Source organism: Melanaphis sacchari, unplaced genomic scaffold (assembly GCF_002803265.2).
Source record: "Melanaphis sacchari strain LSU unplaced genomic scaffold, SCAv2.0 Contig221_pilon_pilon, whole genome shotgun sequence".
Classification (NCBI taxonomy): domain Eukaryota; kingdom Metazoa; phylum Arthropoda; class Insecta; order Hemiptera; family Aphididae; genus Melanaphis; species Melanaphis sacchari.
Window position 1 is genome coordinate 371,406 of NW_020271098.1, and position 19,168 is coordinate 390,573.

The 19,168-nt window shown below is 27.3% G+C and overlaps 1 protein-coding gene across 2 annotated transcripts; it reads right to left on the minus strand.

The window, feature by feature from the left end:
• Window positions 1–86: 86 nt before the first annotated feature.
• LOC112594237 (actin-5C) lies at window positions 87–3,439 on the minus strand. 2 transcript variants are annotated; one of them, XM_025338925.1, is made up of 5 exons: window positions 3,356–3,439; window positions 1,556–1,709; window positions 1,252–1,491; window positions 770–1,167; window positions 87–696 (listed from the first exon to the last, which is right to left on the minus strand). In XM_025338925.1, the coding sequence occupies exons 2-5, from the start codon at window positions 1,679–1,681 to the stop codon at window positions 330–332; spliced, it is 1,131 nt and encodes a 376-aa protein (XP_025194710.1). In that variant the 5' UTR covers window positions 1,682–1,709; window positions 3,356–3,439; the 3' UTR covers window positions 87–329. The 2 variants fall into 2 exon arrangements, with proteins under 2 accessions (XP_025194710.1, XP_025194711.1); XM_025338926.1 differs by lacking the exon at window positions 3,356–3,439 and adding an exon at window positions 2,481–2,622.
• Window positions 3,440–19,168: the final 15,729 nt, after the last annotated feature.

The following is a 19,168-nucleotide window of genomic DNA, read 5'->3' on the forward strand; positions in this document are numbered from 1 at the left end:
TTAATAAAATTATAATCCTAATATTTTTGCCTATAAGACAACTTTGGATAATTAGGAATGTCTAAAAAAAATTCCATATACGTAAATAATTATTAAATAAATACATTTAATTATATTCTCTTTTCATTCAGTCAGTATAAAAAATTATAAATCAAAAGCAGACGTGCTATGATAAAGGAATGCTTTGAGCTGTAAATAACTTACTGGAATGTAGGCCTAATGCATCGGATTTTTTTTTTTTTTATAATTTTGATTCTTATTAAAATATAAAATACAGGAAAAAATTCAAATAAAAATACAGTTTTTTAGGAAAATAAATATAAAAGTATTTAGAAGCACTTTCTGTGCACAATGGATGGGCCTGATTCATCGTACTCCTGTTTGGAGATCCACATCTGTTGGAAGGTAGACAGAGAAGCCAAGATAGATCCTCCAATCCATACTGAGTATTTTCGCTCAGGTGGGGCAATGATCTTGATTTTCATTGTAGATGGAGCCAAAGCAGTAATTTCTTTTTGCATTCTGTCAGCAATACCAGGGTACATGGTGGTACCTCCAGACAATACAGTGTTGGCGTACAAGTCCTTACGGATATCTACATCACACTTCATGATGGAGTTGTATGTAGTTTCGTGGATACCACATGCTTCCATTCCTAAGAATGAAGGTTGGAAAAGAGCTTCTGGGCAACGGAATCTAATAATAAAATACAACTATTAGACATAATTCACCAATATTATATAAAATAAATATTTGGTATAAAAACTACCTTTCGTTTCCAATTGTGATGACTTGACCATCAGGCAATTCATAGGATTTCTCCAATGAGCTGGAAGAAGCAGCAGTAGCCATTTCTTGTTCGAAGTCCAAAGCAACATAGCACAATTTTTCCTTGATATCACGAACAATTTCTCGTTCAGCAGTGGTAGTGAAACTGTAACCACGTTCGGTTAAGATTTTCATTAGGTAGTCGGTGAGATCACGGCCAGCGAGATCGAGACGAAGGATAGCATGAGGTAAAGCATAACCTTCATAGATTGGGACAGTGTGAGATACACCATCACCAGAATCCAAGACGATACCAGTGGTACGACCAGAAGCATACAATGAAAGTACAGCTTGGATAGCAACATACATAGCCGGAGTGTTGAATGTCTCAAACATGATCTATAAATTAAATAAATGGTTAGAAAATTGTTAAATATTTTGTAACCGATAATAAATTATTTTAAAATTAAGATAAATATTTACTTGTGTCATCTTTTCACGGTTAGCCTTGGGGTTCAAAGGAGCTTCTGTGAGTAATACTGGGTGTTCTTCTGGGGCTACACGCAATTCATTGTAGAAAGTGTGATGCCAAATTTTTTCCATATCGTCCCAGTTGGTGACAATACCGTGTTCAATTGGGTATTTCAAGGTAAGAATACCTCTTTTGGATTGTGCTTCATCTCCTACATAGCTGTCTTTTTGTCCCATACCAACCATGACTCCCTAATAATAGCAAATAATAAGTTAAACATTTGAAACTCATTAACTTAAATATTATAATATTTACCTGATGACGGGGACGTCCAACAATAGATGGGAACACAGCACGAGGTGCGTCATCTCCGGCAAAACCGGCTTTGCACATACCAGATCCATTGTCTACTACCAATGCGGCTACTTCTTCGTCACACATATTGAGTTAGTTTTTTAATATATTTAAACTGCAAAAAAAAAAAAATTACAATTTAGAACTTTTATACATATAAGTATAAACAAATAGAAACATTTACTAATAAACTATAATAAATTGTAGTTAATAAGGTTTAATAACTATTAATGAACCTAGCATTTTGATTCAAGACTATAAACTGTAGAAACTATTACCAAGAGTATAAACATTTTAAATTACAAGAATAAGATACTACTAAATTACCAATTAAATTCTAGTACAAAAATTAATGTACTACTAAAAAATATTTAATTTAATTATCATGTATAAAATTATGCTTAATTGTAATTATACATTAAAACGAGAAAAGAGAAATTTAAATTCACTGGTATTAAAAAAAAGATATTAAATTTAATTGATGACTGTTAATCAATCCAAATGGATTAATCTCCACTCATAAATAAATTTAAGAAGATAAAAAAGTAATAAAATAATAAACTTTTAAATTAAATAGAATGGCAGGCAGTTGATTAAAAATTATAATATAATTTTATTGATTGGGTTGTTTAATTTGAGAAGATAATAAGCCGTTAGAAATAATGAAAATTATTTCGTTTGAAAATCACGTAATAAGGCACAAAATTCGCTTATAAACAACACACCACTGCGATCGTTAAAAAAAAAAAAAAAATTGAAAATGCAAAGGCCGTATGAAAATAAAACGTAAAAAAACCCCAATCACAACACGCGATAATATTTAATTAGGTAAAACCAACATGACGACGAGATGATAATATTAATTGTACATAAATAAAGCACGTACCAGAAATAAACGTAGAAATTCCAAGAGTTTGGAACACGGGGTAACTATTTCGAACGTTGAAAAGTTTAAAATTTGTTTAAAACTTTTAAAAGTGAAAAAATATTATAGCCGCACAACGAACGAGTCGGTCATCGAACAAACTGGTCTTATGAGAGTGCTAACACCGGTATAAGTAGCTTTCCTCTCACTATGCGGTACAGTCAACGCGATACTCCTTCCCATGGACCCCGCCCTTCGATACGGACAACTACCACGTCATAGTCATCGTCGTCATCAACCCCACTTCGTCCCTCCCTAAAAACATACACCGCGCCACCACTACCGATCGCAAAAGGGCTGTTACACATAGCACCAGGTGTATATATATATAAATACACGGTAACCGGAATAATATAATACAGTTTGAAAACCGTGAGAAACGACGAGTAGTCGAGTAAAAGCTGTTACATACACATGCAAAAACACCCCACCCCTTATAATAATTGGACATAAATTAACGTATCGTTATAATAAATTAATGTACAAGTATAATGATATATATATATAATATAGTTTACGTTTAAATCCTATGAAGTAGAAGTTATTTATGAAAATATCTGGAAATGTTGGTAACGTGGACACGAAAACGAACGCCGAATTGATAAAATTGAGAGACAATATTAATATCGTTAATGATATTAGATATATCATTAATGGAGAAATTTCTATGGAATCACAGAGGGCCTTAAGGGAGGTAGGGCGTCGAGGATTTGAAAGATTTCCGACAGTTTTGGCGGTTGGTTTTTCTCAAAAACAAAATAACCTCGGTGACACAAGCCGGAAAAAATAGGTTTCAAAATAAATATAATACATAATAAATAATCAATTATATTTACCTTTAAATATGAAATCGACGACCGTTTTGGCTGGCGGAGCTGTAGAAAACGAATTCGCGTATCGGTGGCAGAGCGGTTACGGAAGTTTTCGTAAAGTGGCCGAACGGTCCGGGGCCGGTGTGCATCCTGCTGGACGAATCCATCGTCATCGCACCGGTAGGGTCGGTGACGGTGCGCGTCGATGGGCCGGAGACGCGGGGTGCATAGTGCGCGCTGACCGTGGTTCCCTGCCCCGATTGCGGCGCCGCCGAACGATGGATTCGCCCGATGCACCGCCGTTTTCCGCCCGTCCCGTGGCATTACCTTATATGGGCATAAAACGAACAGCACCACGCGATTGGTCGAGACCCGGCACAAGCCGGCGACCGCGGCCGAACGCATTCCATACCACGAACGGTATCAGCAGCAACCAGCAGCCGCCGCCGTGGAGACGTTTTACCCCCCGTCCCCTCGACGCTCCTTCCCATCCTGTTCGCTCCCAACGGCCGTAGCGGTGGCGGTGCAATGACGTGTCGTCTAGACGCGATAGTAGTGCGCTCGTCCATTTCAAACACTCTGTAGTCCAAGTCCATGCAACGGACACGCGAGCACCGGTGATAATGGCGATCGGCAACGCCCGCCACGTCATCCGCCAAAGATCCTCAGAATTACGATTTTTTTTTCTCTTCTGATCAATCATATTTTGCCAATATTATAATATCGAGTTTTTAACGTCCGACGATGACTAATCCTTCCCGGAGGCCGGAGTACGTTCGCGTCACTTGCGACGATTTCCTCAAATCTAAACTTTCCTACTTCCTATATGCGTAATGCTTGCACGATGCACTCCATTATAAAGACTGCAATACCGTTTTGATCGAATACGGTTTTAAGATTTTCAGGGTTTTTTCTCTTCGTCCTCTTAAACGTCGATTAGGTAACGATGTTGTAAGGTTTTCGTTAATTGGTACTTATTATCTCCTTATCATACTCTAAAATGTTTCCAAAGATAATTCGAGTATCTCTGTGGATTTGATTGATTGATCACCGCGTATCTTGATAATTACACATTTATTTGACGACAAATTGAATGAGAAATCGTAATTATTCGTGGGTATTTGTTGGATATTCCATTTCAGTTATGATACGCCGCCAACTTGTAGAACCAGTTTTACACCTCAATTTATGATGGTTAAAACATTTCGAATTTTCATACCTGTACCAGTTTTACTCTACAAAACCAATTTGTTTAATATTGTTTATACCTATTATCCTATTAGATATTTTAAAAGTACATTGTACATTATGATTTTAAATATTACTTCACACTCTGTACTTTTATTGGTAGGTAAATAATAATAATAATAATATAATATGAATTTCGCATTTTTTACATAATACCTAATATGAAAGTTGACTAAGTTTTCATAATTAGTGACAGGTATTTGACAGACATTATTTTAGTACAAAACATCTATTAATAAGATTCTAATGTTACATTTTAGTTGATTTTGGTTAAAAACTACGAGTAATAATATATGTATACATTGAATTTTTGAATAATATAACGAGATTGATAGTTCTACACATAAGTACTCAACACTATACCTACATACTTCAAAATATGGATAGAAGCCAGAAAAATGTATTTCCTGTTACCGTTCGTTTTTATGTGGCTATAACTTGTACTATAATATATAGAATTTATTTTAATTTCTTCACTGTCATTCAAAAATCCGCACAATTATCGACTTGTTTTTAATTGATTTTATAGCTGTATGCTTATATATCTATGCTATAAGTATAAACATTTCACATAAATAATACATTTTAAAATTATGTGTATAATGTTAAAAATGTATAAACTACTTTCGAAATTAATTTAAACATTGTTACTCAGATAAATAAACAAGTTATTATATTCAATGGTTTTAACATATTTAGCGTTGATAGGTACCAGATACGTCAACATTTTTTTGATTATATGATTTAATTTTACAATGAATTTTTTAAAATTATATTTTCAAGTGTTTTACAATATCTACATTATAATCACAAGTATTGTTAAATATTAATATTGGAACAAAACTAGTTTGCTCAATTTAAGAGCACCTCCTACATAAATATGGTTATAATTATGAATGCTAAAAAAATTTAATTTCATGTATTATACAATATATCTTAGTTTTTACGCCCATGGTTTAATTGTTTTATATTCACAATAGCGTAGTAAAATCCAATTACCGTATAAATATAAATTAGTATTATATGTATGAACAGTAATATATGAAAATCTACTTGATTCAAACTAAATAAACTATTTAACGAATTTTATAAATTTAATGCAAATCAGTTTATCATTATGAATAGAGTAATAATGTTTCAGTATAATGAAAATATTACTTATATACAATATAAGAGTATATTAAAAGTAATCAGATAGATGGACAGTCTATAGAAGATAATAATAGGTATTTAGCTTATTAAAAAATAAAATTAAAATATGAACATGTTTATACACTTTTATACAGTTATACGTGACTCATTATTTAGTGTAATTTATCATTTTATTCTTATGATACAACAAAATATTTTAACTTTTTAAAACAAAATTTTTACTACAATTATTATACAGGAAGAAGCAAATTGTAGTATGTAGATATTGACTAAATTATGTTTTATAAGAAAACATTATTACCCATCTATATATGGTTTGTTTCCATGGTTACTAACATAATCTCTGTTATTCATGTATTTGAGTTTGTCTTTTGAATGATTTTAAACCATATAATTATATTAAATAAAAGAACATGTAATTATATTGAACGACTAAAACCTGTCTTTGTGCGTATTTGATATTATATTATTTAGTCTGTACTCTGTAGGTACCTATCTATAATAAATATTGAAAATTCGAATATATTACACATAATATAATAAATTATACTATCTAACATTTCTAAATTGGAATCAAATACCTAAAAAAAACTTAAGCATTAATAATTTTATGTAAACAAATAACATTACACGTTAATATAATACCAATATAGATGATAAATCGAAAGATTTAGACGAAAATACATAGGAGAAATATGTATCATATATTTGTAAAAATCTAAAAATTGCTATTAGAATCAAATATTTATTATTATTAGGTACTTTATTCGTTGTATTTTAATTTTTTTTATTAAATTTTTAGTTAGTTTTTATTTGTTGATTTATTTGTAATTATTAGGTAAATAAGTACCTAGGTACCTAGTTTTGAACTAAGTAATTTTATGTGAAAAATATTTTTTTATCATAAATAAATAAAAAAAAAAGTCATTAATTTTAAATACCTATAAATATTCCTAAATAACAAAAATATTTTTAAAATTATACCATGCCATTTTATTAAGTATTTATATGTATATTTATAAATTTAATTATTCATTATATTGTCTCCCTCAAATTTTGTAAGTCCCAATTAAATTCAATTAGCTACATTTAAAGTTAAAAATTAGATCATTTTGACTGCTTAAAAAAATGATAACAGATAAAAATAGAACATTAATAGAAAACTATTATACACATAAACGTAACTAGAACTATTAAATTGAGTGGGTTCAAGCCTAAATTTAAAATGTTTAACAGAAAGAAGGGGTTATGAAACTACACCCTCCCCTTAATAAATAAGTAAATATATTAAAATTATGAATACCAAAATTTTCAACTCAGAAATACAATTTAAGTTAATATCCATCAGTAAAATACATTTATTATAAAATAGTATTTATTTATCATAATTGCATTTTTCTATTTTTTTTCAGTATATTGGTTAAAAATACTGAACATGTGTTTAATTTTTATAAAACCTAATAAAAATATTTATTTGAATTTTAGCTACCCATTAACTAAAATTTTGTTTATAATAGTTATTTAAATACAATTAGATACTTATGAATCATGGAGTTAATAAAATAATTGTGATACCAAATTTAATTTTGATGAATAATTCATATAAGTTTAATAATATAATAAAAGTGTTAGTAGTATTAGTACCTTCACATGTTTACACATATTAATTACGAAAAGATTTAACCGGTGTACAATGGATGTAAATAGCATTTGTATGGCGTTCTTTAAGTAAAGTCTGTACTCCCACTTTACAGCCAGACATGATATTCTCTCCGTCTTAAGATTGAGCTATAATAGCTAGGAAGACTATCCAATTTTAACATTTTTAAAAAAGGGTACAATATTTATTATCACTTTTTTTCATGTCATACATAATTATGTTCTATTGTGATACAAGTAAACAAAAAGTATTATTACAATCACTTGCTTGTTTTCAAATTTTCAATTTATATTTCATTTTAGGTGGGTTTGAGTGGCTGAAGGATGGGCGGGTGGGCTACCGGCTAAGTTCACCCAAGCCCCCCTATTTACGTCTATGATTATACATATAATTGTAGAGCAATTTGCTCTATTCTGAATTTAAATATGATTCAAACTTATTTGGGCTATCTGTACTTTACATAGGTAATTTATTATAAATTTCTACTACAATATATTCTACAAATATACTTAGAATTTTTAATCTTATCATAACTGACTAAAAAAATGAAAATTATTTATTCAATAATAATAATTGATGTGAGTCATGTAATGTTGATAGCGTATATCATTAAAATTCCCAATATTTACTGACATAAAAGTTCTCGACCAAACCAACAATAGCTTATTATTTCCGTATTTGATTATAAACTTCATAACAGATATAAAAATCATAATATTTTGATAAATGTAAAATAATTCACAAAATATGGTTCAGTTGATTAATAACAAAGTAGATCAAATATAAGAAAATTATTGAGGGAACAATGTAAAAAAATATAATATTAAAATACAAGTATATTATTTATTATTATTTACGATTTGTAATCAACATATTTAATAAACTATCAAACTCCTCACTTGTTATTACTGTTATGTTATCATATCTAAATATTTTATTTTAAAATTGTAAGCTGTTAGCTATATTATTTTCTTGTCATATAATATAATTTTAATTTTATTGTTGAGATATCATAGTTTTTACTATTAGCCAATAAAAAAAAAAAGTTATTAAATTATATTATTTTATAAATAGTGTACTGTCAGTGATGATTTACTGAAAAAATTCGTGGGTATCCGTTATAATATATGACCACCTTTTTCACAGGTATGCGATAATGGCAAAAAACTTAATGGTTAAGTCAAAAAAAATTTTCTCACTTTGCTCGCAATAATTATTTTATCTTACCTCTGATTATGCTAACTATTATAGTACAAATGTAGTACTTAGGTTACTTTTATTGATATATATAGGTATTAATATATATACAATCTGTCTAGTTGGGAAGTGACAGGCTGGCGTTATATGATAATATAATATCTTAAATTATGAAAAAATCTCTTCAAAGGAAATAGAGGGTCTTTTTGGGCAATTCAATTTTTTTTCATAAAAAACCGAACCTACCATACATTTTAAGTCTATTGTACAGACAACTAAAATTTAACAAACATATAACACAAAATTAATTAATTATGCAATTATACATTAAAATTAACCACGAGATGAAGAAATTTTGTCCCATTTCACCCAGTACATAAACCGATAAACAATTCCGAGAATCCGAAATTAATCACTTTTAAAGCCACGTGTATTACAAACAAGTTACGGAAGATACTAAAAAAAAAAGCTTTTAAGGTATTCTAGATAATGTTTAGTTGAATAATAAAACTAAAATTAAAACATGAGTTAATGTGGAATTATTTTGAGTTAACCATACGCAATTAACTTTCAAAAATAACAATATTTAACTTTTTTTTCATTTAATAAAAATAATTTGTGTATTTCTGAGTGATAGCACAGTAAAATACCTTTGAAATTAAAAAAAAAAATACGGTAAAAAGTTAAAAAAATTTGAAGATACATCAACAAATGTGCGGAAGGTTCAGTTTCATACAAAAAAAGTATAATTCCCCGCTCCTTTAAAGGGGTTTTTCACGACTTATCTAAGGGTTTTACATTATTTATGACGCCGAACGATCACTTATCACAAGACATTTTATCGCAATTTAATATGCGTAAATATATTGTTAGCTTGTAATATATACATATATAATATTATATATAATACGAAGAATCATGTATAAATTTAAAAAAATTTTACTGCGAACATGGCCTCGACGCCTCGTCGATACGAATTGCAAAGAGTGTTTGGAAACAAAGTATTGCAATAGGTTTAGTCGTATAAATTATAGACGATCATATAATTTTTAGCTTTTACCTAATATAATGACGTACCTATATTAGTGTCTTAAAACCACATATCTTCACCTATACTTAAGAAAAAATTAAAGTTTTTTTTTTTTTTTTTATGTATGAAACGTCGTCCTGCAGTGACGTATTAGAGGGACTACCGCGTGTGCTATGATATGTGTCACACGTGGTTTTTGTAAAACAAACAGTGACTTCCGACGTATAGGTACCTCCTTCTTATTTTTATTTTGCGATAAACCTTGACGGCAGCAATAGGACTTCGAGAGTCCGCAGATTTTAGTTCCGAATATGGAAATGTCCGATGTACCTAACTCTCAAATCGTAATGCGTACGCTCACACACACACACACACACACACATTCGCGCGCACGTACGTGTGCAATATTATATACAAACAGTAGTCGTATGCTCGTGTCACACGGACATATTACTATAATACATACTGGCTTATACAGCAGGTAATAATTGTGTATTCTGTATATACACGCACACACACACGCTCGTATATATCGTACAATTGGCGGGGAATTAACATAGCCGAGGACAAGCGTTTGTTCTACATGGAGCTACTTTTGGAACGAAGAAAACCTTCATGGTATGATTGCGTTACTACATGAACGCGATCGCCTATATACAATTGCAGACCGACGGGGCGGCACAATGAACTCCGTGGCTATGTGTATTATATTATAATAATATTATGTGTGCAATGAGACGATTTTGTTTGATTGGATTTTCGTTACCTACCTATACGTAATTTATATATTATGTTTGGACTCGGGGGTGCTCAAGTCGGTTTTCGTACAACAAATAACAATGCAGACCGCTCGGTTTAGGTACGTGCTATAGTGAATGCGCGCGCGCACGTGTGTGTGTGTGTGTGCGTGTGCATTTACAGAGAGGTAGGTATATTGTACACTTTTGTCCTCCTCTTTACAACATCGGATATACATACAAGATAAACCAACTCGATGTACTGAAAATACTGAAACGCCATATAAGTATATACCTAGTGATGTATTGTACACATATATACCTAATATTATATAATACACAATATTGGTAAGTATGCAGAAACGCCACCTTTGTGTGTTGTACACAATGCTCGTACCTATTCGTGAATATACGTTTTTGCATTTTAATTTTAACATTGGCGCGTTTAATTTAACTATTCGCTTGTTTTAAGCACTTGAATTTATCATCTTAACACTTGAGTAATAATTTTAAACAATGTATTTCAAGAACGATAGATTTAAATAACGATGAGCCAATTCATTTTTACTATGAAATAAAAAATTTTAATTAATATTGATAATAAAATATCATAATACAGCAACTGCAATAGTTTTAAGATGTATGTTGTGTACAATTTCTACCAACTGATTGAACGAGAATTTTGATTTATTGTTTATTACTATGTAATTCAACCATAATAAATTACGTAATGATTTATAATTATTAGTATATAAATATTAAAATTAATATTTAGATCTAGGTCAATTCATTACGTGATCGAATTTATCGAAAAATAATAAAAACAAATTACTAGACTATTTATATTTACATCATCCAAGTCAAATATACATAAAACACTATATAGTAAATTTTTTATTAAACATCCATTCCATATATATACTATACTTAACAAATAATTTATGCTTGCTCCGTATAATACTTGAAATTTATGAGATGTTTCTCTAAAAATATCTAAATGAATAATTCTATCGTTTGTTGGAATAGTAAAGTATAATAATTTATACAATAGGACAGTAGGTTTGTGTTTGTTCCTTTCCATCCTTATCCCATAGGCATGAGTTTAGGAGGGGCAGAGTATAGGCAATTAATTATTAAAAATCACATAAATTGCAAATATTAGTCAATCTTATATATTGAATTATGGTTGATATTAATAGACAATATTTAAAAATATAATAATAATTTACCATGGGCTGTATTACCAAAAATTATACTCCATCAGTATGGTTTGCGCACGCCTATAACTTATTCTAAACACTTACTACGTTTGTGCAACAAGGTAAAAAGGTGAAATTTAAAAATAAGCTAAATAAACTAAAAATCGGGAAAACGGAGAAGTCCCTCTGCTGTATAGTGAGTTTTGAGTATGATTTGTCATTGAATAGGTCACTGTAATGAAAAATGACTATAATGGATGTTTTACTAGATATACTCGTATATACAAATAAATTAATGTGTTCATAAATCATTGCATATGAAAAACGATTCTCAGCGTAGTCTATATATCTTAGAATATTTTATTAGATAGATATTTTTATCAGTAATTTATTTTTATATAAGTAATACGATGGATAGAACTAATTTTTACCAAAAAAAAAGCTACATACCTGTATTATATTATAATTAATTTTATATTATATCGTATATTCATATTAGATACATTGAAACATTATTATTATAAAATATCAACTTATATTATATAAACTTAGTACTTACGATATGATTGTAGAATGGTGAGATGTGTGGATAGATTCACGTTACCTAAAAATATCTTGGAATAAATCTAAGTATTTTGATGATGTCACTGTGTATAAAATACATTTAAGTTCGTAAATGGTTCGTTACAATAATAAATTGAAGTCCTTAAGGCTCATATTTCCCGAATTACAATTTAACTAAACTCATTATAAGAAAGATTGTTATTTTTAGTTAAAACGTTCATCTTCATCAAAATGTCATTTTTAGACTTCAAATGTTTATACAAGAAAATTGATACATATACATTTTTGATATTTTTTCATTGCTCTAAGAACCACTTATGAAGAAACTTGTATTTATTTCTAAGCTTTATTAAATATATAAAAATTAAAATTCTTGTAAATTCTTTACCACAGAGTAATTTATAATAATTGATTCCTAACTTTTGATGATTTTAAAATTGTATTAAAATTATTATAATATATAAACATAAGCTTATCTAGATACTAAAAAATAGTTTTATTTTTATTTTTTTTTTCAAATCTAAAATATTAAAATTGATTTAGGTAAAATGTTTAAAAAATAAATATATTATGTATTACTAGTGTAATAAACAATAAACATATTCTGTCTTTGATGAAAAAAAAAGTTATTTAATAATATAATCAAATATAGGTAAGAAAATAATAACTAATATTATGTGTCAATGTTTTTAAATTTAAATATTATTTGGGTTAAGTAATATTTTAATTGAAATGATTTTAAATAGTTTTATTCAAATGTTTGTGTACCAGGAAAAGACGACGAACTAATGAAAATAGATAAATAAATAACATATAATTGATCATTATATTTAATAATTAATTTTATATTTTAAACTATTATAGTTATATGACTAATATTTGGACTCAACACATGAAATGATTGTTAATTACACGATAATATTACATACGTTTCTAAACTGGGTACTTATTTTAACTGTAATAAATAATAATGTAAAATGGTATTTATAATAGCACAGGATTCACAGTTAATGATGAATTTTAAGTAGTACTATAATATTCTATATTCTACTTATTAATTATTATTATAACCATAGAAAGTCAATTTGATAATTAGAATAAACAATTAAATACAACAAAAAAAAAATAAAAAAAAAAAATTATTATTGTAAATTAAAATAGTCCAATACAATATTGAAGTAGGCAATAAAAACAATTTTGTATGTTGATAACAATTATTATTGTGGAAATTAAATGATTTCTGTTCAACTAATCTTTAGTATGTGTGTTGCTTGTATAATAATATGTCTATATTAGGTATGAATTATTTATTTTTATTTTTATTTTAAGATAGCACTATAGAAAAGCTTATATTAGCACTTGGGCAAATAGCATTAATTAAAATGTTCAAAATATAAAATATATTTCTTATGAAAAAAAAATGTTATGGTATACACTATGGAAGTCTTAATTATCTTTTTAAGTTATTTAATTAATTGGGCGTGAACATGTATTATGATATGTATATTAATATAATAATATGTCATAGAGCTTGTATAAATGGTAAACTGAATAATTTTCATTTTTATTATAATATTAACTTTTGAGAGACCTTGCAAATTTGGTTAAATAAACGTTTTTAAATTTGCATTCTTAGAAACACGAAACAAGTATCCATAAATATATTTTATAAATGTGATAACGTTAAAAAAATGTTACCATACTTGAGCTGTATATAAAAAAATATTTTTCTTTTTAAACAATTTAGAATTTTAATTTCAAAGGAATTTTGAAATTAAATATATAAATACAAGCTTAATCATATATTTTTTCTTATATTATATGTAAAAATTAGTTATGGTCAATGTTAATTTATAATTGTGATTGAATAATCGCGAATTCTATTTATTTTTAGTATTTTAGACATTACGACGTTATAATAAATTAATTGTTTTTGTTCTCGATAAAATGTTTATTTTTTGATTTGAAGTACTGACATTTAAATAGAAAATTCTTTGTTTAATTAGAATAAAATATTCTTAAATATGACTGGTGTTTTATGAATTTATGATCATTTTTCATTGTGATATTTATATCGAGCTTAATAATTTTGGATTCATAAATATTTTTCTATGAGTACTGTATTTCTTATAAGACTAGTTGGTTTTTGTTCAATTCTTTTTTTAATTTTGATAAATATTAATAATTAGGAATTAATAAATAATAAATAATTAATACTTGTGTCATGTATTTTATAACATTAAAAATATTACACAATTTAGTTGGTTTTATTTTTATATTACATATTATTCAGTTTAATTATATTTGACTGATGATACTGCGATAGTGTGAGTATGGTGCTGTATATTAATTATTATACACCGACTTGCAATTTAAAAGAGGTCTGGGTACTAGTTGGTAGTTAATGAATAATGACTAATGAGTCTAGGTATATCGTATATAATATAATTATTCAAACATTTATCAACAGAACGATTTGGCTATAACAGTGATCAAAAAAGTTTTTAGCCTGTATGACATATGAATGATATAATGTATATATTTTCCAAATAGTTTCTATAGAATTATTCAAATTACTGACATATAAAACTTTTCCAGAGATGATTTTATCATAAAATTTTATTTTTTTGTATCGTCACCACTATTTGATTATTTTACAATGTAGCATAATAATGTATTAATAGTTATATATTTTTACATTTTATATGAATGTGCGAAATCACTCATGTGAGTTTAAAGTAATAGTATACATATATATGATATAAGCCTATAACAATTATTTACAACTGAATATAATATGTAGGTACTGTGACTGCCGCCGACTGGACATCAGATTAGTGATAATATAATAATATATATGTATATTCCATATAGGCTTATTATAATATTGAAATTCTATGGATCATTCATTCCAAAACGAATCCATACAATTAGCTGTGTTCTGTTTCCTACTAACGGAGTTGATGGTTAAACCTTTCGCATTTGAACCAATCGAGTACCTAACATTATTTCCTGTCATTATTTTTTAAATCTAATCCACATAGTTTCCCTTCTAATAGGAAAACGGATATACACTCCTATAATAATCAGCAGTCAGCACGATAATGTGTACAAACAGATTGTGGCAGTTAGCACTTTATTATGTACATAGATTGTCACATACAAATTATATTACGCGTAGTATAAAGACCTATATATTACTGTAACAATATATTATTATTATTATTATTATCCTTATATATTGTTAAAATAATTAGCACTTGTTAGTTATTTATTTAGTATAATAAATAATAAATTAATTACAAAAAGCAGGCATATAGACAACAGAAAGAAGTTTTATAGAATATCCATGAACATTTTTAAATAAAAAAAAAATTTTAATTTTGAGCAAGGTGGTAAGTGTATTCCAATGGGTGTGTTTTTTTCATAGTGCTGTATAGTTAATAATTTATAAAATTAAAATTTTTTATAGGAAAAGGATTGAGATTTAATACAAGGTATATCTTAGATAATTCATACCTTCCGCTTCATACTGTAACAAAAAAATGTTTAAATATATACATACAATATTTTTGGAAGACATTTAAATTCAACTTTGAACAAAATTATAGATACAAAGAATAACGATTTTGTTACTTTGCTGTAATTCAAAAATATTATTTGTTTGGGCTTATAAAAACATCTACGTATATTATTGTATTTTAAATACATAATGCAATTTTCAAAAAAATTAGATTAATTTTAAACTATCGTCTATTTATACTTTGTACCTATTTATATCGTTCTATGCGGTAAGGTAGTATATTGGATAAAAAGTTGATAACAATAATATAATATTTACTAATTATTTTGTAATTAAAGGTTTTTATTTTAATATCTAAGATTTGAACATTTAAAACAAAACTCATTATAAGTTTTTCTTAATAAAGTTAAAAAAATAAGTCAAACTTTAAAACACGAAAATATTATATTATTTTTATCACTCGAATAAAAGACTTAGCCTCTAAGGAACTCTTAATATAATAATAGCTGAGTAGTTTATCTGGTTCCACCAAGGTAACATCAATCACAATACGTCAATATACCTACAGTATAATATATACATAATACATATAATATTGGTAAATATAATTACACTGTTTGTAGTAGATAGCTACTCACAAAACTCTTATTACATAGGTACTGTTAAATAAGATTATATTATTATAAAATTCTAGATTGTCAACTACTGAGCAGAGGGTTCAGGATTTAATCCCTCGAATCTTATTACTATACTACCATCCTGATATATGTATAATTAATATTTGTGTATGATTTACTGTATCAATTATAAAAAATTAATTTGGTAGTACTTGTGAAAACTTTGAAGGATTCACGAGAATATCGTTCGTGATTTAATGAGTCACCTCACACATTTACAAATAACCCATTGCAACGCACGCTAGCTGTACTACAAATCACTTGATTAGGTACGACTGCGTTACTCGAATACTACTTGTTTATGAGTAACACGATGCACTGACGTAATTATTATGCGACGTCATACTATTAATATGTGTGTCATATGAAGTTGAATGGAAACGATAGTTATCCTTATTTTTTTTTTTTTATTATTGATTATAATATTTTTTTGATGAAAATCGTAGGCATTTTATTATTATTATTATTACTTTTAAAAAATTCCAATAAAATATAACAATTTATGTTTATTGTTTTTTGTTTTTTGTTTACATTGTAATATCAGAATAGTTGTCACAGTGATTCATATATACCTACATAATTATTTTATAATATAATATAAATTAAATGTTATGTATACAGCACAATATGTTGATAATTTGATATATGTAATTTTATCTACATCGTGGTATACCTTCTTAACATATCGATTTAATTGCATATTGTGTTATTTTAACACGATAAAGAATAATATAGGTTCATCAATAAAATATTCATAATGCAAATATTTTGTAAATATTTACCAATACATAGAAATCATTTAAATTTCATTGATTTATTGTAAAATTACAATTAAATTAAGTTTAATGCAATATCTAAGGGTATACATCAATGTAGAGTGTTTGTAGTTGTTAAATTCAAAATAAATGTAATTTGGAACAACGGATATTGTTATTTGCAACGGATATGTTTACTGCATATTATCACTATCATTTAACTGAATATTTATAATATATTAAACCTTCACAGCTTAAAATGGCCAATGTTCAAGTAAATAAAAAAATCACATAACCTTCTTTATCATCCGTATTACCATTTCATATAGTGTTCGTTTATAATAGCTCCGTCACGAAACCTTGCTGACGAAAGGACATGTCTATTCACCTATTATCCGATTTTCCTGAAGTTTTAATTAATGTTTTTGTTTCGGTGAACAAATAATTATATAAATCATAGTGGAAAATATCAATCAACTTTTTAGTAATTTTATGGCAAAAGAAAGTATAATTAATATTTCGATTTATAATTTATAACTGTGATAATATATAAATAATATATAATAAAGGTGTTTGGCGCCATGTAATACATAATGTATAAATATATCGTGTGTATGATTCATTAATTATAACTCAAAACTATTAATATTAAATGTAACACTGATAATTTATATTAAATAAATTAAATATCTATAAGTATCTATCGTACACTAAATTTTTGTTTATTTTTTTTTAGCATTATGTTATGTGTAAATCGTTACGAACCTCTTATGGCTTAACACAATTCTAGATGCACACCGTTGATATAAACGCGCATTTAAGTATCCTTATGCGTATAATTTTAGTTGGTTAATTGTTGATTGGTGTTTCAACGCTGTGTAGTTTATATCAACATGACTGCATTCTCTGTAAAATGTACACTAAAATATGTATGATAACATTTCCTCTGTATTCCATCTATAGGTACATAGATAGCTTAGAAGTGAGTATGTAGAAATCCTAGAATAGCTGTTTATCTACAAGTACGCATGCCTAGTTAGCTAGCATAGCGTAAAATTTTATTTTTATTTTCGCTCCCATATCAGCTAACAATTTTTAAGAGAAAGTCCACAAAACATTTAATATAAGCCACTCAACACAGAGATTGATAGTCTTATTCGTAGATTATTATATTTATCCGACTGTTCAGAGATGCGTATAGTACTGTATACATAGTATGTATAATATGCAAGCATATTAGATTTTAAATATTATTTTAATGAACGTTAAATAATATTAATAAACAATTTAATTTTATTTTCACATGTTAATTAATCTCATATAAATATATATTTTCATGTTCTACAATTGTAAGATAATTACATGAAATTTGATATAGAAGAAAATTATTTTTACCAGTGTATGTAGATACCAAGGACTTGGTACAATACAACATTATGAAACACTCTGTATAGCTTTTTTTTAAACCAGTTTATTGATAATACTTGAATGTTTACTGGTGTCCAACATCTGAGCGCTTTTTTATTGTTTTGTTTTTATATTGAAAGCAAAAGCAATAATACAACCATAATATGGTATAAAATGTAGGTAGGTAAGTGTATTGTAGATCAAAAAGGATTGGTTAATTATAAAAATATAACTTTATCAGTTTTTTATACTAGTCATTTATGTTATCATTTATAGCTTTTCAAATTATTTATTTCACGGAAACGATGTCAAGTACGAGATAAAAAGCACAGACAAAGAACTAATTTATTTCAAGGGCATATTATATATTAAAATAAAAATATTTGAAAACTTTGATATTTTACAATTACTAATTAGTAATTACTAATTTATACATGTTTATAATAAGTAACTGAACGTTGGGCACTATTTTTGTTCTTTGAAAGAATGTTAAGCAATTTTATTTTCTTATTATTTTTTTTTTTGCTTTATAGATTTATACTATTAGATGCTATATTTAAAATATCTAAAAAATTTTTATTAAGATTCATTATTTCTATTAAGTCTTTGTGTGTATTTTTAGGGGTTTTCTTTAAAATTATTTTAATTAATTACATTTAAGAAAAATCTATCAAAGACATATTTAAAA